At 39.2% G+C, this 21,621-nt stretch overlaps 1 protein-coding gene across 4 annotated transcripts in view; it reads right to left on the bottom strand.

The window, feature by feature from the left end:
* Nucleotides 1-21,621, bottom strand: part of tiam2a (TIAM Rac1 associated GEF 2a) — a 232,047-nt gene that overhangs the window by 150,830 nt on the left and 59,596 nt on the right. For all 4 annotated transcript variants that reach the window (XR_011886842.1, XR_011886843.1, XR_011886844.1 and 1 more), the window contains exon 4: nt 11,169-11,330. Coding sequence is in view for 1 of the 4 variants with exons in the window: in XM_072265338.1 (XP_072121439.1) it covers nt 11,169-11,330 (162 nt within the window). In the remaining 3 variants the exon portion in view is untranslated. The remainder of the gene's footprint in view (nt 1-11,168; nt 11,331-21,621) is intronic.

Below are 21,621 nucleotides of genomic sequence, written 5' to 3'. Positions count from 1 at the left end.
CTGCTAGAGGAGTGAAAAACTATGGGAGCCTAGTGGAACTATAGGAATATTGTATATTCCTAAGAAAATATCCACTTTACTAAACAGTCCTAGACCTGGTGCATTATAGCAAAGTAAAAGTTGATTCAATGCTGATATCAGTGTCATCAACTAGAATTTGGAATAGTAATGAGCTTTAATTTCTTTTTTTAAATATAGGATTTAACATGAAGCTGCACAGCAGATGAAGCAGAAAAATGTTGAGTTGTTGAAATGTTGGATATCTAAATAACTAGCACTGAATGTACCTACTTTATGCTGGAACAAATTCACCACATGGCATAAGTTTTACAGTTATGTAACACCCACAAACAACATTCATCTGATAGTCAAAATATACAGATCCGGGGGAATAAATGCATGTGCAGTTGCAAGAAAAAGTTTGTGAATCCTTTCAGCATTAACTACTCATAAAATGTGGTCTGATCTTCATCTAAGTCACAATAGTAGACAAATACAATCTGCCTAAACTAATAACAATGTTAGCTTTCACACCTTTATTGAAAACATTGTTTCATCATTTACAGTCTAGGTTGGAAAAAGTATGCAAACCCTTGTACTTAGTAAATGGCAGAACCTTCTTTAGCAGTAATAACCTCCACCAAACGTTTCCTGTAGCTGCTGATCATACTTGCACAACAGCAAGGAGGAACTTTAGACCATTCGTCCATACAATACCGTTCTGGTTAATCAATATTTCTGGGATACCTTACATGAACAGCCCTCTCTGGGTTATGCCACAACATCTCCATTGGGTTAAAGCCTGGACCCTGACTTGGACATTCCAAAACATGGATTTTCTTCTTTTTAAACCATTCTGTTGTTGATTTACTCTTGTGTTTTGGATTATTGTTTTTTTTTGCATCATCCAGCTTCTATTAGGTAATTGGACTACTACCCTTACATTCTCCTGTAAAAATGTCTTGATACAATTTTGAATTCATTGTTCCCTCAAACTACTGGAAAGGATTCTTAAGGATAGGATCTGCGAGCATTTGGAGAAGTACAGTCTACTCAAGGATAGTCAACGTGGCTTTGTGAAGGGAAGGTCGTGCCTCACGAGCCTGAGTTTTTTTGAAGAGGTAACAAAAGAAATTGATGAGGGTAGGGCGGTAGATGTGGTCGACATGGATTTTAGCAGGGCATTTAACAAGGTCCCCCACGAGAGACTCATCCAGAAAGTCATGAGGCATGGGATCAGTGGAACCTTGGCTGTTTGGATAAAAAAAATTGGCTTACAGGAAGAAAGCAGAGGGTAGTAGTGGAAGGAAAGTATTCTGCCTGGAGGTCAGTGACTTGTGGAGTGCCGCAGGGATCTGTCCTGGGACCCCTGCTCTTTGTGATTTTTATAAATGACCTGGATGAAGAGGTGGAAGGATGGGTAACTAAGTTTGTGGATGACATGAAGATTGGAGGAGTTGTGGATGGAGCTGTAGGTTGTCGAAGGTTACAAAATGATATAGACAGGATGTAGAGTTGGGCAAAAAAGTGGCAGGTGGAGTTCAATCCAGATAAGTGTGAGGTGATGCATTTTGGAAGGACAAACCAGAAGGCTGAGTACAGGGTTAATGGTCGGTTACTTAAAAGTGTGGATGAACAGAGGGACCTTGGGGTTCAAATCTATACATCCCTCAAGGTTGCTGCACAGGTTGATAGGATAGTTAAGAAGGCCTATGGGATGTTAGGCTTCATTAATAGGGGGATTGAGTTCAAGAGTAGAGAGGTCATGTTGCAACTCTACAAATCTCTGGTGAGACTACACTTAAGAGTATTGTGTTCAGTTCTGGTCACCTCATTATAGAAAGGATGTGGAAGCTATGGAGAGGGTGCAGAGGAGATTTACCAGGATGCTGCCTGGATTGGAAAACAAGTCTTATGAGGCAAAGTTAGCAGAGCTGGGACTTTTCACTTTGGAGTGCAGAAGGATGAGAGGGGACTTGATAGAGGTCTACAAGATTATGAGAGGCATAGATAGTGTGGGTAGCCAGTACCTGTTTCCCAGGGCACGAATACCAAACACCAGAGGGCATATGTACAAAGTTAAGGGAGGGAAGTTTAGGGGAGACATCGGGGTAAGTTTTTTTTAATAATACAGAGGGTTGTGGGTGCCTGGAATGACTTGCCAGGGATGGTGGTGAAGGCTAAAACATTAGGGGTATTTAAGAGCCTCTTAGACAGGCACATGGAAGGAAGAAAACTAGAGGGTTACGGTGTAGTGTGGGTTTAGTACTTCTTTTTAAGGTATATATAGGTCAGCACAACATCGAGGGCCGAAGGGCCTGTACTGTGCTGTAGTATTCTAGTGTCTAGTGTCTAGTATTGTAAGCTGTCCAGGCCCAGAGGCAGCAAAGCAACCCCAAACCATGATGCTCCTTCCACCAGCTTCACAGTTAGGATGAGGTTTTGATGTGCAGCGCCTTCTTTTCTCCAAACACAGCAGTATGCATTTCTGCCAAAAAGTTCAATGTCTGTCTCATCTGTCTACAGAACATTGCCCAAGCAGCATTGTGGAACATCCAAGTAGTCCTTTGCAAACTTAAGACGTGCGGCAATCCTTTTTTTTTGGACAGCAGTGGTTTCCTCTGTGATGTCCTTCCATGAACACCATTCTTATTCAGTGTTTTTCTTACAGTGGACACATGAATAGAGACTTTAACAAGTTTTAGAGGTTTCCGCAGGTCTTTTGCTGTTACCTTTGGGTTCTTTTTCATGTCCTTCAGCATTGCACATTGTGCTCTTGGTGTGATCTTTGCAGGATGCCCATTCCTATGAAGAGTAGCAACAGTACTGAATTTCCTCCATTTGTACACAATTTCTCTTACTGAGAACTGATGAACACTCAGGTCTTTAAAAGTGCTTCTGTAGCCTTTTCCAGCTTCATGCATCTTTACAATTCTTCTTATAAGGTGCCCTGAAAGTTGCTTTGATTGAGGTATGGTGCACATGAACAGATCTTTCTTGAGAAGAGCAGGCTCTGTCAGTAACCTGACATGGTGTGTCTTTTTATATATATGGCAGGGCACGTGCACAACCCACACCTCCAATCTCATCTGATTGACTGGAACACCCGACTCCAAATAGTTTTTATAGAAGGCACGAGCCCAGAGATTCACATACTTTTTTTAAACCTAGACTATGATTGTTTAAATGACATACTAAGTATCGACGAGAAGTAGTACAATTGTTTTTGTGTGCTATTATTTTAGGCAGATTCTGTTTGTCTAATATTGTGACTTAGATGAAGATTAGACCTCATTTTATGAGTAATTAATGCAGAAAACCAGGCAGGTACGTGCAAAGGACACATACAAAATGCTGGAGGAACTCAGCAGGCCAGGCAGCAACTGTGAAAAAAGTAGTCAACGTTTCCCGCCGAGACCCTTTGGCAAAGGATTCACAAACTTCTTCTTGCAACTGTACACACAGCAGAAATTGGTTCCTATGAACTGGAGAAGGGGAAATGTTAGTAATGTTATTGATCTTAAGTTTTCAAATTCATGGTGTGGGCTAAAGGATCTATCAAAAGATGTGTTTCCCCCCTCTTGCTTGCTTTGTTTGAGAAAATGAAAAGTAATTAGCTGCATTTGTTGTTCAAATTTGTAGATGAAAGTTTTGGAGTTTTTGAAGTATTAAATACTAGCTTTAAGAGGGAAGGTTTAAAATGGTTTTGGTTTGTTCAGTACATATACCTTCATTTGGTTGCTTCACTCAGGAATCTTCCAGGTTTTATTCCCAAATTCAATTGAATAATTGAAATTAAAGCAGGCAAAAACAGAAAAGTTGCATATTTAATTTCCTCATATATAGAAAACCCTGAAGCGGTCTACAGCTATATATCTGCACATGAGCAAAACTATAAAGCATCTGCTTCTTTAATTTTAATTGTGGAAAGGAATATTGCTTAACTTCTTCAGAGAACAGGAAATAGTACAACAGTCAACAATCCAGTTTACAGTTTGCCCTTGATTGAGTTAATGTGCAGATTTTTAATCTTCAGAATTTTGTCTGCAGTTTTTATTGCTCCCAACTATAGTACCTTTTAAGCATTTAACTAACACCTAATTACTAATATGTGATAATCAATGCTTCCTTGTGGCAGGCAATTTATTTTCTGATAATTTTACCTGAAAAGATCTCCGTTAATATAAAAGGAACTCATTATGGACGTCAGGATTGTGTAGACAAACCACTCTCCTGTGAGTACATGCTCCACTGTAGAGAGAGTTAAATACACCAAGTTCCTGGGAGTTCACGTCACGGATGACCCCATCTAGCCCTGAATATCATTTCCCTGTACAAGAAGGGACAGCAGTGCTTCCACCAACACCCCCTCCCAAAACTTACATTTTACAGGAGCGCCATTTAGAGCATCCCAGAAAGTTGCATCTCCATCTGGTATGAGAGCAGTCAAGCAAGGGACCAGAAAGAAGTCTCTACAAAGGACTGTGATAACAGCTGAGAGGATCATAGGGGTCTCCCTATCAACCATCTGGGACATTTATCAGGAGCAATGCAAAAGCAGGGCCCTAAATATTATTAATGATCCCACCCATCCCATTCAGCATTGTCTTTGATTTTCTACCATCAAGCAGGAGATTACAATGCATAAGAACAACAACGGTCAGGATGAGAACGTTTCTTCCCCCAGGCCATGAAACTTCTCAACTCCTGGCCACAGTACATTCAAAGTGTCACTTAATCTGCTCCATACCTTCCAACATTTAAGGTTAATGTACTTTGGTTTGTTATTTGTGTGTGATTCATCTGTAGATTTTATCTGAAGTCATTGTGTGTTATGTGTACTACTGTGCTTTACACTCTGGTTCAAAAAAAACTTCGTCTTGTTTCTAAATACATTACATGGTTATATACATGCATATAGTTAAATGACAATAAATTTCACTTGAACTTGATTATAGGCCCCCTTTAAAGAGACTCTATGCACTTTTATTTTGCTCAATCTGGACTGATTAATACAAGAACAGCAGAAAATATACCAGTACTAAAGACATCAGTAAACCTTTGCTTTGTAGTCTTCAACAGCTTCTAGCATATTACATTATTCCAATTATAACAGTTATGAGTTACTTTGGAAGAGTTTAGCTTGGTAATTTTTTTTTTAACAATATCAAGCACAAGATACCACCTCCCACATTGCCAAAGAACCTTCTGATATTAGCATTCAGATTGAGCCCGGTGGATTCAATTATTCATTCTTTCTTGGTACAAAACACTAATTTAGCATGATTCAATTTATAATGATATTAAAAACCACACCAGACAAGCCTTAGGAAAGTACTTTAATATAAATTTTCAAAATCTGATAAGGTTTTGGGAGGGACAGGTAAAGATTGGTTTCAACTGCTGTCAAATTAGTAACAGAAAATGTCTATCATAGTGAAGTGTATTTCAGAGTTGTATGGGGATACACATGCTTTGATAATAAATGAACTTTTAAAATGTGGAGGATATTAAAATAGGGAAAGCTTCACAAATGATTATTACAACAGGTACATTTAAATTAGAGTGGAAATTTAATTGAGAAAATAAAGCTAAGGAAAAAAGGGAAGAGTGATGTGAATGGCATTCAAGAAAACAAGCAGCAAGAGATAAAGTTGGCATTACAAATTGATGACATTCATCATATTTCAGGGGACCAGGTCCCCTGGTCCTGATGAGATGCATCCCAAGGTGCTGAGGGAATTGGCGGAGGTTATAGTAGACATGTTGGTAATCATTTACCAAAACTCTCAGACTCTGGGCAGGTCCCAGCGGACTGGAAGACAGCAAGTGTCACGCCACTTTTTAAAAAAGGATGTAGGCAAAAGACGGGCAAATATAGGCCAGTTAGCTTAACATCTGCAGTCAGGAAGATGCTTGAAGCTGTCATTAAGGAAGAAACAGCGGAAAACATTTAGAAAGGAGTGGTTCCATTAGACAGACGCAGCATCGATTCAGAAAAAAGGACAGGTCCTGTTTGACAAACTTACTGGAGTTCTTTGAGGACATAATGAGTGCAGTGGATAGAGGGGAACAGGTGGATGTCGTATACTTGATTTCCAGAAGGCGCTCGATAAGGTGCTGCACAAGAGATACGGATGCATGGAGTCGGAGGAAGTGTATTGGCATGGATAGTGGATTGATTAACCAATAGGAGGCAGGGAGTTGGTATAAATGGGAGTTTCTCCGGCTGGCAGTCAGTGGTGCGTGGGGTGCTGCAGGGGTCGGTGTTGGGCCCGCAGCTGCTTACCATTTACATTGATGATTTGGAAGAGGGGACTGAGTGTAGCGTAGCAAAATTTGCTGATAACAATAAACTGAGTGGAAAAGCAAATTGTACAGAGGATGCAGAGAGTCTGCAGAGGGATAGGTTAAGTGAGTGGGCCAAGGTCTGGCAGATGCAATACAACGTTGGTAAATGCGAGATCATCCACTTTGGAAGGAGTAACAGAAGAGCAGATTATTATTTAAATGGTGAAAGATTGCAGCATGTTGTTGTGCAGAGGGACTTGGGAGTGCTTGTGCATGAATCGCAAAAAGTTGGCTTGCAGGTACAACAGGTTATTAAGAAGGCAAATGGAATGCTGGCCTTTATTGCTAGAGGGATTGAATTCAAGAGCAGGGAGGTCATGCTGCAACCATACAGGGTACTGGTGAGGCCGCACATGGAGTACTGTGTGTAGTTCTGGTCTCCATATTTTAGAAAGGATACACTGGCTTTGCAGGCAGTGCAGAGGAGGTTCACCAGGTTGATTCCAGAGTTGAAGGGGTTAACCCATGAGGACAGATTGAGTCGACTGGGACTATACTCTCTGGAATTCAGAAGAATGAGAGGGAATTATAGAAACATACAACATTTTGAAAGGGATAGATAAGATAGAAGTAGAAAAGTTGTTTCTATTGGTAGGTGAGACTAGAACTAGGGAACATTGCCTCAAGATTCAGGGGAGAAGATTTAGGATGGAGATGAGGAGAAACCGTTTTTCCCAGAGAGTGGTGAATCTGTGGAATTCTCTGCCCAGGGAAGCAGTTGAGGCGTCTTCACTAAATATATTTAAGATACAGTTAGATAGATTTTTACATAGTAAGGGAATTAAGGGTTATGGGGAAAGGCAGGAAGATGGAACTGAGTTTACAAACAGATCAGCCATGACCTTATTGAACGGCAGGGCAGGCTCGGTGGGCTAGATGGCCTACTCCTGCTCCTATTTCTTAATGTTCTTATGTCTGAAATACCAATTTCTATAATTGCCAAAGATTCCTAGCATCAGTATACCTTTGTTGAGAGCAGAACAATGAGAAAAAATGTAATTTGTCAGAAAAGTAACTACTCCAGCAGCCTTCTTTCCAAATAATAGTGAAGACATTGTTGGGATATTAGAGTGTATCCAAATCTTCTAAAAACATCATCGGGTAAAGTAGTAAGTCACTGATCAAGAGAACCCAAGTTTAATCATATGAAAATAAAAACAAATATTAGATGTGTCATTTACATGAATAAACAATGTAAAATTTAATGTCACAGACATTAGATTGCTAACAATGCATGAATCACAGTTACTCTTATGGTGGATTTCACACTAACACATCTTATGTTCGGTGACATTTGCATAGTTTCAGCAGTAGGTAGCCACTTTCTTTCAAAGGTGTAAGTAAGCAGTAGAGGATAGAGTTTAAAGCTTATTGTCAATTTTGACAGAATGTGGGGAGTTGAGGGAAGCAAAAACATTATAATTTAGCCCCATGAATACTTCAAATGCTCAGTTTAAAAACAGTGAGCATTATCCACTATCCAGTATGAAATAGAAATTGTATGTTACCCATGTTATATCCAGAAAGAGACTTGAGACTGCAATGTCTCATGAATCATGGTCAATTTTTGAAAGAGAAGGTGGAAGCAAATTTGAATATCTAACTAAAACTAATTTTGATTTTCTCTGAATACATATATGAATGATCAAAGTCTAGTTCAAAAGCAAAACAGTCCACTTTCTCAGTCAGTCATCATTTTACTTTTTTGTCTCAATCCCACTTAACTGTGCTTGGCTTTCTCCACTATTCAAAGGACAGCTATCTTTTGATTTGACCTTCAACAACTGCCAGAATGATTCTGACAATGCCATCCTTCGAGCCACCTTATATTTTGGTACCATTCATGTTGAGGGGCTCAAAACTGCTCGCAATACTCCAAGTTGGTCCGACCAATGCCTTACAAAGTCTCAGCACTACATCCTTGCTCTTATATTCTAATCCCCTCAAACTGAATGCTAACATTGCATTTGCCTTCCTTACCACTGACTCAACCTGCAAGTTAACCTTCGGGGAATCTTGCACAAGAATTCCCTAGTCCTTTTGCAACTCTTAATTTTGAACTTTATTCCCATTTAGAAAATATTCCATGTCTGTACTCCTTCTGCCAAAATGCATGACCATACACTTCCCTACACTATTTTCCATCTGCCACTTTTTTCCCCTTTTTTTATATCATCCACAAATTTGACCACAAAACCATCAAATCAATCATCCAAATCATTAACATATACCATTAAAAAAGCATTCCCAACACCAACCCCTGCAGAGCACACTACTAGTCACTGACAGCTAACTAAAAAAGGCCCCTTTTATTTCCACTCTTTACCACCTGCCAGTCAGCCAATATACTATGTGTGCTAGTATCTTTCCTATAATACTATGGGCTTGTAGATGTTAGGCTGCTTCATATGAGGCACCTTGGCAAAGGCCTTCCGAAAACCCAAGGACATAAGGTCCATGAATTCTCCTTTGTCTATCCTGCTTGTTACTTCCCCAAAGAATTCCAACAGATTTTTCAGGCAAAAATTATCCTAAAGGAAACCATGCTGGCTTTGACTTATGTTATCATGTGCCTCTAAGTACTCTGAAACCTCATCATAATGGACTGCAACATCTTCCCAACCAGTGAAATCAGGGTAATTTTGCCTTTCTCATACCTTTGTAATTCCTCTTACTCCACTGTAATAAATATACATCTGACTTTAGCTTCTCCCTCTCAAACTGCAGAGTGAATTCTATGAGCTAGTAAGAGATTTGAAAGTGGGAGGGGGAGGGGGAGATCCAAAATGATAGGAGAAGACAGGAGGGGGAGGGATGGAGCCAAGAGCTGGACAGTTGATTGGCAAAAGGGATATGAGAGGATCATGGGACAGGAGGCCCAAGGAGAAGGGAAAGGTGGGGGGGGGGGAACCCAGAGGATGGGCAAGGGGTATAGTCAGAGGGACAGAGGGAGAAAAAGGAGAGGGGGGGAGAGGAGAGAGAAGGAGAGAGGGAGGAGAGGGGGAGAGGGGGAGAATGTGTGTATATAAATAAATAACAGATGGGGTACAAGGGGGAAGTGGGGCATTAGCGGCAGTTAGAGAAGTCAATGTTCATGCCATCAGGTTGGAGGCTACCCAGACGGAATATAAGGTGTTGCTCCTTCAACCTGAGTGTGGCTTCATCTTTACAATAGAGGTGGTCATGGATAGACATATCAGAATGGGAATGGGATGTGGAATTACAATGTGTGGCCACTGGGAAATCCCAGATTTGTATACACACATTCTTTCTCCCTCTCTCTCTCTCTCCTTTTTCTCCCTCTGACTATTCCCCTTGCCCATCCTCTGGGTTCCCCCCCTCTCCCTTTTCCTTCTCCCTGGGCCTCCTGTCCCATGATCCTCTCATATCCCTTCTGCCAATCACCTGTCCAGCTTTTGGCTCCATCCCTCCCCCTCCCGTCTTCTATCATTTTGGATCTCCCCCTCCCCCTCCCACTTTCAAATCTCTTACTAGCTCTTCCTTCAGTTAGTCCTGACAAAGGGTCTCGGCCCGAAACGTCCACTGTACCTCTTCCTAGAGATGCTGCCTGGCCTGCTGCATTCACCAGCAACTTTGATGTGCGTTGCTCGAATTTCCAGCATCTGCAGAATTCCACGTGTTTACGAGTGAATTCTATCATATTATGATCACTGTCTCCTAGGGGTTCCTTTACTTTAAGATCCCTAATCAAATCTGATTCATTACACAACACCCAATCCAGAATTTCCTTTCCCCTGGTGGGTTCAACCACAAGCTGCTCTAAAAAGCCATCTCGTAGGCATTTTATAAATTCCCTCTCTTGGGATCCAGCACGAAACTAATTTTCCCATTGAACCTGCACACTGAAATCCCCCATCCCCATGACTATTGGCAGCATTGCCCTTATTACATGCCTTTTCTATCTCCCATTGTAAATTGATTATCGAGTTCAAGGATTTGGAGGCTTTGGAGTGGGTGCAGGAGAAGTCTGTCAAGATGCTTCCTAGGTTTGTCAGTACTGTCAAAAAAAAAAAGATTGGACAAAATGATTTATTCTGGAGTGTAGGAAGCTGATAGGCCACCCAACAGAAATAAATAAAATGATGACAGGCATAGATAAGGTAGATAGTCAATCAGTTTTCTAGGATGAAAGTGTTAAATACAAGAGGACAGAGTTTTAAAGTGAAAGGGCGGAATTGTAAAGGAGATCTGAGAAGCAAGTTTATTTTAAAATATAGAGAGGGGCATTTGCTGGGACTTGATGGCAGGGGAATTGGTACAAACAAATATGATAACAGCATTTAAGGAGTAAGACAGGCAGATGAACAGGCAAAGAATATATGGATATGGATCTTGTGAACGCAGATTGGGTTAAGTTAGATTGGCATCACAGTCAGTGCAGACATCACTTGACAATGTGTATGTTCCTGTGCTATACTGTTTTATGTTCTATTTTGAGTATGCATTTATATATTTTTTCACCCCATTTTCACTGATCTGCTACTTACTTTTCCTTTTCTACCTACCCAAAGACAATGCGCTTTGACCAGTTAACTGTTTGCCAAATTCAATTAGTCTAAACAAATTTGATTAAATCTTAAAAAGTCAACTACTGAAGCTAGTTCCATTGCAAATATGAATAAGCCTGCATTGTTCTCTTAAAAAAAAAAGAAAGTTTGTGCTGGATTTATTCATCTCAGAACTTAATTAATATGCTTCTTCAAAAGGAACCAAACTTCTTAGTTACAATGTATTAAATCAGCCTAATACATCAACTATGTATAATACATTAGAAAGACTAGAGGCAAAACACATACCTTGTCATCAGCAGGACACTTGTACAAGTTCTGGAAAGTCGTATTGATGTTCTTGCAAAATCTGGGAGCAAACACATCCTTTTCTGGACCAAACTGATGACGAGATTGGCGCACAATTGAGTCGATAACATACAGCCCTGGGACTTTGTATTCTGGTTTACACTGTGAATATATATTTAAATACAAATGAAGTACTTCAACAAGGTTATGACTTATTTACCTTGGAACATTATAGCTACTTTTGCTACTGACTTGTGACCTACTGCATTGCATGCTGAGCAGCATAAAGTAGGTTGAAGCTCACAATTCCCTGTGTGCCATGTAATCACTTTTGTTTGTGCTGTCTAGGCTGTGCTAGCTCAATTTCTTTTGATAAGAAACAAAACAAAATAAAATAATCAAATGAAAAGATCACAACTGCCAGATTTGAAGTAGAATATTCACATCACTCAAAACACCTCCAATCCATCCCTTGGACAGAACTTGTAAAGTATCTTTTAAAAGCATAGTCTTTCACACTTCTGCACTGAAGAACAGAAATATTCCATGTAGTCAGTGCTACTGCTGATTATTTCGTTCTCATGACATTTCCCCCACTGAGAGTGTCATTCCAAAATGAAAAAATTCTTTGTTCCTAAGTGCTCCCACTTCATTACATAATCATTCTATTCTCTTAATTAAAAATCCCACCACCTAACAATTTGATTAGCAGAACAAGTGATGATATGAAAATTTTAAAAAATGCTAGGAATGCCCAGCAGAACAGGCAGCATCTGTGGAAAGAAAAACAGAGTTAACTTTTCAATGAGATCTCTTTAATCAGAACTGACACAACAGAAACATTAGTAATTTTAACATATGAGGAAGGAGGAACATATGCGGAGGTCTGTGACAGGAGAGAAGGTATAAGGAATTAAATGACAGGATTATGCAAAGGTGATGGTACAGGAAGAGGGGTATAAAAACACTGTTGGGTTTATAAAGATTTTCAAAAAAGAAAATGAAAAACTGGTATAGGAGGCTGCACAGTCAGCAGAGTTGAGAGTCACTTGCAGGATGAAGTGCTCACAGGAGGAAGCACAGCTGATGTATCTGTTGATTTATTCTGTGTAATGGATGCAAGCCTGTGCCCAGAAGTGAAACTGGAGTTTGAGTATGGGATGAAAATGAAATGGACGATGTGAAAAGCCAGTGGGTGGTGGTAATGGAAAAGAGAAGATGAAAAGTTAAAGCTGGTGAAATTTTAGTACAAGACCAGGAAATGCCACCACAGCAATCAATGTGCCTGAAAGTAGCAACAGAAAAGATCTGTATAGCATTAAAACAATGAATGCTCAATGTAGTACATAAATTTTTTCAAGATAAACCAAGCATGGACCCGGATTAAATAAAAATGTTGCTCAAACTGGTAGAGATGGCAGCCATGGATGGATTCTAGTTTAATCAGCAGTCAAGAGAAAACAGATTGCTGACAGCTCTCAGTCATTCTGAAGCTTGGGAGACGAGTGGACATTCATATTGAAAATGAGATTTTAGTGCCAGGAAAGAAATAACAAAAATGGCAGTATGAAATTGTTCTGTGAGGAAAAAATTAGCATTTTGGACCTCGAGAAGATACTGATTTGGACGATCACATGCATGGAGAACGCAGAGGGAAGACAGTCGGAGGTCACAACAATCTAGGATTCAATAGTTAAATCAAAATCTGAGTGAAGTAGAAGAAAGTGTTAGAAAATAGCATCTCTACTTTGTGGAAGCAAAATACCTATCAGAAAATAGCAAAACCTTTATCAACAGGTATGATGACAATCCTGACATTGGACCACAATGGGGAAAAAAAATGTTCAGAGGAAAGACAGCAAAAATGGATAGAAGTTTGCAGTGAAAAAATGTAGGAAAAAATGTAGAGGACAAACCCATTGAAGTTCAGATTTAAAGGGATTCATACAGTGAAAGGAAATAGTGGCTGGTCTCCTGGCAGAAGAAATGAGTATAAAAATAAGAGTTCAGTACTCATTGGGACTTCATTGGAAGTTCACTGGGACAGGGCCAGAAAATGAGGAATCCACAGATTGTGAGGATTGACCGTCTTTAGTCAGAGGAAGATCAATACTGATGGTTAAAATCATGATTAAAACTTGAGATTTAAATCATGGAAGAGGGTCAGAGGAAAATGGACACAAAAAGACATCTTAAGCCTGTGATTACTGACATCGCCACCAATAATATCTTGTGGGCCACAGCAACTTTGAGATACAGCAAGCTAGTGCTGCTGAAAGCAGTAAAGGTGAGCAAGATATAAGAAATGTGCAGAAAACCTGATGGACAAGAGAATTCTTCAAGTAGGACATTACTAGGATAAAAGAGAAATTAAGTGTGTGTGCGTATATATATATATATATATATATATATATAAAAAACCATGCACAATGCAAATGCAAGAATATGAAATTAAAAAGAATTGCTGACAGCCCTTGGGTCAACTAACATCTCGAGAGACAGAAGCAGAATTAGTACTTCAGACTTTTCACCTAAACCAGTAAACGCTGCAGCTCAAGACACTAAGATTCAAGGAAGTTGGAAGATAGAAAAATAGGCAACATAAATAAAGCTATATTTCTGCCATATTTGTGAAGCATTTATACAAGAGCAACTTTTTAAAATTTGATTGCAATGGCACTGATCTAAATTAATTTACTCCTCGTTTAAATATAGGGTTTCTCAGAGCAGAGCCAACAGGTTACTTTTTCTCTTTTTCAATTAAAATGGAAATACAGAATTTGGAAATTTAGCAATTTTCTACCATTTCCTTACTCTTCTACCTGCCAAATTTTCCCCTTCTGTTTTAATCCTGCTATCTGTGACATTTTGGTACCTACCCTTAATATTTTTTTGTTTCTTGCATTTTGCTCAACAGCAATAGAGGTAGTCCAATTTCAAATCACAAGATATACGGAAGATTGCATTGACAGCAAGAGAGCAGTTCTGTCTATTCAAAGCTTCATCATGGGGAAAGATAGGCAAGGACACACAGGAGAGATTCAAGGATGTGCCAAAACTGCACTGAAGAAATGCAATATTCCCACTGACCTCTGAAAATCGCTATCCCATTCCATTCAAAGTGAAGGATCAGCTTTTGGAAAGGTATTGAGAACACAAACACATGCAACTACAGCATCAATACAAATGGTAAAAGATGTGGATGGCCTGTTGAGCTATCCACCTCTCTATCAGCCCCCACCTCATTTGTGTAAAAAGATCAATGATACTCAAATGACTGTATTAGCCAGCTCAGAACTCAAAATGCCAGTGGATACCAGTGCAATTAATGCCCTGCTCTTCTGTCACAATAGGTTAATGGCAGAAGTAATCTCAATGGCTCTGCACATGGCTTTAGACCACCTAGACAAGACAAACACCTACGTCAGGATGCTGTTCATGGACTATAGCTCAGCATTTAATACCATCATTCCCACAATCCTGTTTGAGAAGTTGCAGAACCTGGGCCTCTGTACCTCCCTCTGCAATTGGATCCTCGACTTCCTAACCGGAAGACCACAGTTTATGCAGATTGGTGATCACATATCCTCCTCGCTGACGATCAACACTGGTGCACTTCCGGGTGTGTGCTTAGCCCACTGCTCTACTCTCTGTATACACATGACTGTGTGGCTAGGCATAGTTCTAATACCATCTATAAATTTGCTGACGAAACAACCTTTGTTGGTAGAATTTCAAGTGGTGACGAGAGGGCGTACAGGAGTGAGATATGCCAACTAGTGGAATGGTGCTGCAGCAACAACCCAGCACTCAACATCAGTAAGATGAAAGAGCTGATTGTGGGCTTCAGGAAGGGTAAGACAAAGGAACACATACCAATCCTCAGAGGGATCAGAAGTGGAGAGAGGGAGCAGCTTCAAGTTCCTCGGTGTCAAGATCTCCAAGGATCCAACCTGGTCCCAACATATCAACACAGTCATAAAGAAGGCAACACAGTGGCTATACTTTATTAGGAGTTTGAAGAGATTTGGCATGTCAACAAATACACTTAAAAACTTCTATAGTTGTACCACGGAGAGCATTCTGACAGGCTGCATCACTGTCTGGTATGGAGGGGCTACTACACAGGACCAAAAGAGGTTGCAGAAGGTTGTAAATCTAGTCAGCTCCATCTTGGGCACTAGCCTACAAAGTACCCAGGACATCTTAAGGGAGAGGCATCTCAGAAAGGTAGCATCCATTATTAAGGATACCCAGGGCACGCCCTTTTCTCACTGTTACCAGCAGGTAGGAGGTACAAAAGCCTGAAGGCACACACTCAAGTGATTCAGGAACAGCTTCTTCGCCTCTACCATCCGATTCCTAAATAGACATTGAAGTATTTCTGTTTTTTAAAAATCTATTCAACACACACAATTGATTTACTTATTTATTGTTTTATTTTATTAATTGTCTTATTTCTCTCTCTGCTAGATTATGTATTGCATTGAACTGTTGCTGCTAAGTTAACAAATTTCATGTCACATGCTGGTGATAATAAACCCAATTCTGATTCTGAATTCAGCACTGGGTTAGAGGCAGTTTCATCCGAATGAGCAAAAGGGATGTATTTTGTGCTGTGTCCTACAGCTTTTTATGAGCTCAAGTTGGTGTGTTTAAACAAGGCCACATTCTTATGATTGCACAAGTAAGCAATGTATTATAGCATTTATTTTGTTCAATGTTATTGCTAATTAGTATCAGTTAAATGCATTGTGTTTATTTTAAATTATTTCAATGTAATTCAAAGTTTTTTTAAAAATATCCTTATTACCAAGAATACATTTTTTTTCAGATATCTCCAAGTTAGAAATTTCCGAAGTATCATACTCTTCCTTTCCGGCGTTACCCCCACATATATTTTAGATACTATAATTAACCTTAACCCATGTCAGAAAGGTGTAACGGCTATTATTTATAATACTAGCATGAAACTTCCATTCGATAAGATTAGGTCCGATTGGGAAAAGGAATTGGGCTTTACTATTTTGGCGGATGACTGGGCGCATATTTTACAACTAGTCAATACTTCCTCTATCTGTTCCAAACATTCCCTAATTCAATTTAAAGTTGCTCATAGAGCACATATGTCTAAAGATAAATTAGCTCGTTTTTATTCTCATATTAACCCTCTTTGTGATAGATGTCATGGGGAGATAGCTTCCTTAACTCATATGTTTTGGTCCTGTCCTAGTCAGGAAACATTTTGGAAAGACATTTTTAATATTATCTCAAAGGTATTCAATACAGATATTTCTCCCCATCCCATTACTGCTACCTTTGGATTACCTAAAACTTCCAGTAATCTTTCCCCTTCAGCCCGTAGAATGACTGCATTTCTTAGTTTAATGGCAAAAAGATGTATTTTACAACATTGGAAGGAGATTAATGCCCCAACTACATTTTTTTGGTTTTCTCAAACGATACTATGTTTAAATTTGGAAAAAATCAGAAGTAATCTTTATGATACTTCAGTTAAATCTGTACAGACCTGGAGATCTTTTGTTCAATATTTTCATTTAATGTAACTTTTTTTTCTCTTTGACCATATTTATATTCCCTTCCTGGTTTTTAACTGTTATTAATGGAGGTCGGGTTTGAGGACGTGATTGTTTAAGTTGTTTAAGTCTACTTGGTACCTAGTTAGCCCATTGCTTTGCTTTTTAGGTTAGTTGCACTGTGGGTTTTTTTCTTCTCTTTATTGATATATATGGAAAATTAGTATACTACTATATTACCTCATTACTTTATAACTAAACTGCACTGTTTGTACTGTTTTTTTAATATATTAATATCTCTTGTAAATTTATATCGCAACAGTGCATTAGTTTCTATATGTTTTACCTTTTGTGTACTAATTCAATAAAAAGATTTAAGAAAGAAAGAAAAAATATCTTTAATTATCACAGACACCGAGAAATAATTAAACTTTTTTTTTTAAAACAGCAAACTGTCAAAAAACTATTAGGACAATCCTTCCTCTCTACCATTCAGGGCCCCAAACAGTCCTTCCAGGTAAGGCAACACTTCAACTGAGAGCCTGATGGGGTCCTTTACTGTGTTCTGTGCTCCTGGTGTGTCCTCTTCTATATATCCGTGAGATCCAACGTACATTGGGAGACCGTTTTGCCAAGCATCTACGTTTTGTCTGCCAGAACAAGCAGGATTTCCCAGTGGCCATCCATTTTAATTCCACCTTCCATTCCCATATGTCCATCTATGGCCTCCTCCACTGTCCAAATAAGGCCACACTTACGTTGGCTAAGAACACCTTGTATTCCGTTTGGGTAGCCTCCAACCTGATGGCATGAAGATCGATTTCTCACACTTCCAGTAATGCCCCCCTACTTCACCATTTCCCATCCCCTTGTCCCTCTCTCTCATGTTATCTCTTTGCCCGCCGATCACCTCCCTCTGGTGTTCCTCCCTGCCTTTTGCTTTCTTCCATGGCCTTCTGTTTCTTTCACCAATCAACTTCCTCACTCTTTGCTCCATCCCTCCCCCTCCAAGTCTCAGCTATCGCCTGACGTTTCACTCTCTCCTCCCCCCACCTTTCAAATCTACTCCTCAGCTTTTCCACCCCCCCACCCCCAGTCCTGCCAAAGGGTTTCAGCCTGAAACTGTACTTTTTGTCATAGACGCTGCCTGGCCTGCTGAGTTCCTCCTGCATTTTTGTGTGTGTTGTTAGGACAATCTGTGGGACATGATAGTTCTCTCTGTGGGACGGTTCTGACAACAAACTATGGAGTGTGATTTAGGCAACTGGGCCTCAAAAGTTAAATGCAGCCATGGAAATACCAGAGAAAGCGAGACTGAGTAACCATTTAGATCAAGCCCAATCTGGTGTTAACTGAAGGAGCTTCATCACAATGAAGGGGTTATAAAATTCCAAAAATGTAAAACAGAGCCGTTATAAGACCATAAGACAAAGGAGCAGAAGCAGGTCATTCGGCCCATCGAGTCAGCTCCGCCATTTTATCATGAGCTTATGTGTTAAAGCTGCCAAAAAGATGAGCCAACTGCAGGAAAATTTATGGAAGTTATAAAATAGAAAGCCTCAGATTTCCAAGACAAAGGAAGGCCATATTGAGAAAGCACTACACCAGAAAGAAAAGCATGCAATTTTATGGAAAACTTATGTTTATTAATTGACTATTTCACAACCTCAATAGCCCCAAAATGGCTTTACTCAACAAAGCAATTTCTGGCTTATATTCACTGTTATAATATAGGAAAAGTAATAGCTAATTAACTAGGAAATCACAAAATATGATAATGACCAAATAATCCATTTTACTGATACTAATTGAGAGATTAACAAGGAAACCTTCTGCTCGATATATTCAAAATTCAGGATACAAGAAGAGATGCAACTTCTGCAACGGTGTTTCTTCCGTATACAGTATTCTTCCTCTACCAACTTTTCCATTATAAATTCATAAGTAAATGGGAATCCACAAGGTTCAAAATAATGCTGTGTGCTGTTCCTAAAAAAGTTTTTTTTCCCACAAATATCCAACAATCTTTGTAGCATGACTTCATCTTTTCCAAAGTTGACTGCAGTCAGGTATTTGTTTAATACCTACTGGATACTCTGAACTGATTGAGCAGTTAATTCTTGGATAACAAACAAAATTTTCACAATTTCCAATTAAAACACTTTTAAGTGAAGAATACATAATTGATTAAAAAACAATATATAGCAAATTTAAAAGAAATTTAAGACTCATTAAATCTTGAAATTCTTCAGAAAGAGAATTGCAATCCATACATAAAATGAGCTCCCTTTATAAAGCTAGATTATGGATTTATAAACAAATCATTTGCACTTACAGCAATTGATTACATTTTCCAGGGGTGTCACAGTAAGATAATTGAAAGGTACCTTTGATTCCAATCAATTCACATCTACAAGGTCAGAGAAGATGCTGTAAAGTAGAACCAGTCAACAGCTCTAATGGAGACCTAATGCTGACACAAAGGGTAAAACAACCCCTTCTGTGCTGTAAACAATCTATGATTTTGTTTGATTTTATTGTTCTAGTCAGGAACTGTGTAGCCTATGCAGTACAGCAACTTCAGGACACCATACTAAACTAAATGCAAACAAAATTCCAAAGTTGCTTTCAGTGTAATGACAGCAAACATCCAGTAATACAAGCACTAAACAGGGGCTAAAGCATCAGGGTATAATTGCCTCTAATACAGCTCATACGATTATAGGACCTCAATTTTGTGACCCTACAAATCATCTGCAATGGAAACTCCAAGTTCCAAGCACTACTCCAAAGATCTACCCAATCCCTTGCCCTCAGATCAAAAATTCAAAATTTGCAGGACTGAATTCAAGTAAAATATCTAAGGAGATTTTATACACATGGAATTAATGTACCTGCTTAAGACAGTACCCATTTATCAATTGCTCTTGTAGCTAAGCGAATGCATATTGATTTCACTAACTTATTTATGTGATAAGTTTGTAATAATTGACTTCTGTTTTCAAGATTTTCCATGAAAATTTGTTCTGATTTGCTCAGGTGAACACAATCTTAATGTTTTTTGTGTATAATAATTTTCTATTTGATGGTGCAGGACTGATAGCAATATCATGTTTTGAATCTATTAAGCATAAAAATATCTAGCAAATGAAAGTAATTTTTTTCCAGCTCTCTTAAAGAACTTTAACCATTTTTGCCTAAGGACATATGCAAACAGTAATTCTTCTTTACAGGTGCTGGAATTTGGTTGGCAAAGCTTTATGCAACGATGTACGATCAATTTAAAACATACATCCAGAAACATGACAACAAAGTGTTTTGGGATGCATGATGAGCCAACAAACTGCACATGTCCTGGTTGTCATGTGCATACTAAATGGTTAAACTATGCTAGAGGGCTGAATCACAAAAAACAAACAAAATAATATTATTTCCTGAACCACCAGATTCAGGAACAGTCACTTTGCTCTCAACAATCAGACTCCTGAACCAGAGGGAATAACTTCACTCAACTTCACTTGCCCCATCACTGAAATGTTTCCGCAGCTCACTTTCAAGGACTCCTCAGCTCATGTTCTCAATATTTATTGTTATGTCTTACTTTTTGTACGTAGTGCCTTGGTTTAGATTTCTACTGTTAGCTGTGAGGTATTTTTATTTTAGCAGTTTTCTGCAAACACTGTCCTATTAGTAAACTTCATAGACTAATGTTTTAGCTTCAACTAAAGATAAGGAGCCATTTTGTCCAACTGAGGAATGTTGTGTCAGACAATTGGACTGGTCTTGGTACGTGTTGTAACTTGCTGCCCAGTGGGATATGATGAAAGATTCAAGAGAGCTGGGTGGGATCAGATTTCTGAAGGACAGTCATCTGGTTTGGGGCCTTTTGGCAGGGGCTGTGGAGCAGGGTACAAAGGAAGATGCTCACAGAATGCCATTCGAAGGAGAGACCCAATTGTAAGATATGCTTCGTGCAGACAAATAGTTCCAAGGAGGAAGTCCCAATCCTCTTAAGTTAGCCAATTTGTTTAAGACCGTCTTCCAGAGAAGTTCAAACTGTGGCTGGTGTCCTTCGCACAGAACCTGGGTTCAGCATGCAAGTAATCAAAGCAAAGCATCCTGACTACTTCAAAGATGAGCTCCAATGTTTATGCACACATTTGGACTAGTTTAACTGTAAAGGGCTCTTTTACTTTTCTTTTCCTGTTAACTGTTTGTTAAAGTTGAAATATTGGTGAATATAGTTCCTTTGTAATTTTATGCTGTTATTTTCCCAACAAACGATAACTTTGCATGGAGCAGTATATACACAGCACTCAGTAAAATTCACGTTCCTCTCAAGAACATTCCAACTTTCCCATTTGGTTGAATGCAAATCATACCAACCCTAGATATGTATTGCTTGTGGAAGCTGGCCTTCTCAACACTGAGTCATGTGGCTGTTTGCAGAGTTAGCTAACAAGCCAAGTTTGTGTACAAGCCCCAGTGACAGGGTTAAATGTATCTGCACAGTTTGTTGTCATTTGCACATTGGTTGAACTCTCAATTGGTGCAGTCTTTCATTGATTCTATGACGGATTTAGTACATTCCTGCAAGAAAATGAATCTCAGGTTTGTATATGGTGACATATGTGTACTTCTATAATAAATTTATTTTGAACTTTGATATTGTTACTTGCATTTATGTTCAAGCAACATCAAAGATCCCCACCAGCCAGCCAGGCACCTTTTTGCAATTACCTTCAAGTAGGAGGTAGTGAAGCCACGTTCTACATCCCAGGCTCAGGCACAGCCACTTCCTTTCAACTATTGATTCTTCAACCAACTGGCAAAACACTAATTACAATAGTTTAGCAACACTATGACTTCTCTGCATTAAAATGGATCTGTTCTAATTGTGCTTTCTTGTAAAAGTG

Source organism: Mobula birostris, chromosome 8 (assembly GCF_030028105.1).
Source record: "Mobula birostris isolate sMobBir1 chromosome 8, sMobBir1.hap1, whole genome shotgun sequence".
Taxonomy (NCBI): domain Eukaryota; kingdom Metazoa; phylum Chordata; class Chondrichthyes; order Myliobatiformes; family Myliobatidae; genus Mobula; species Mobula birostris.
Note: the sequence above shows the minus strand (reverse complement) of the source record. Positions and strands in the feature narration are given on the sequence as shown.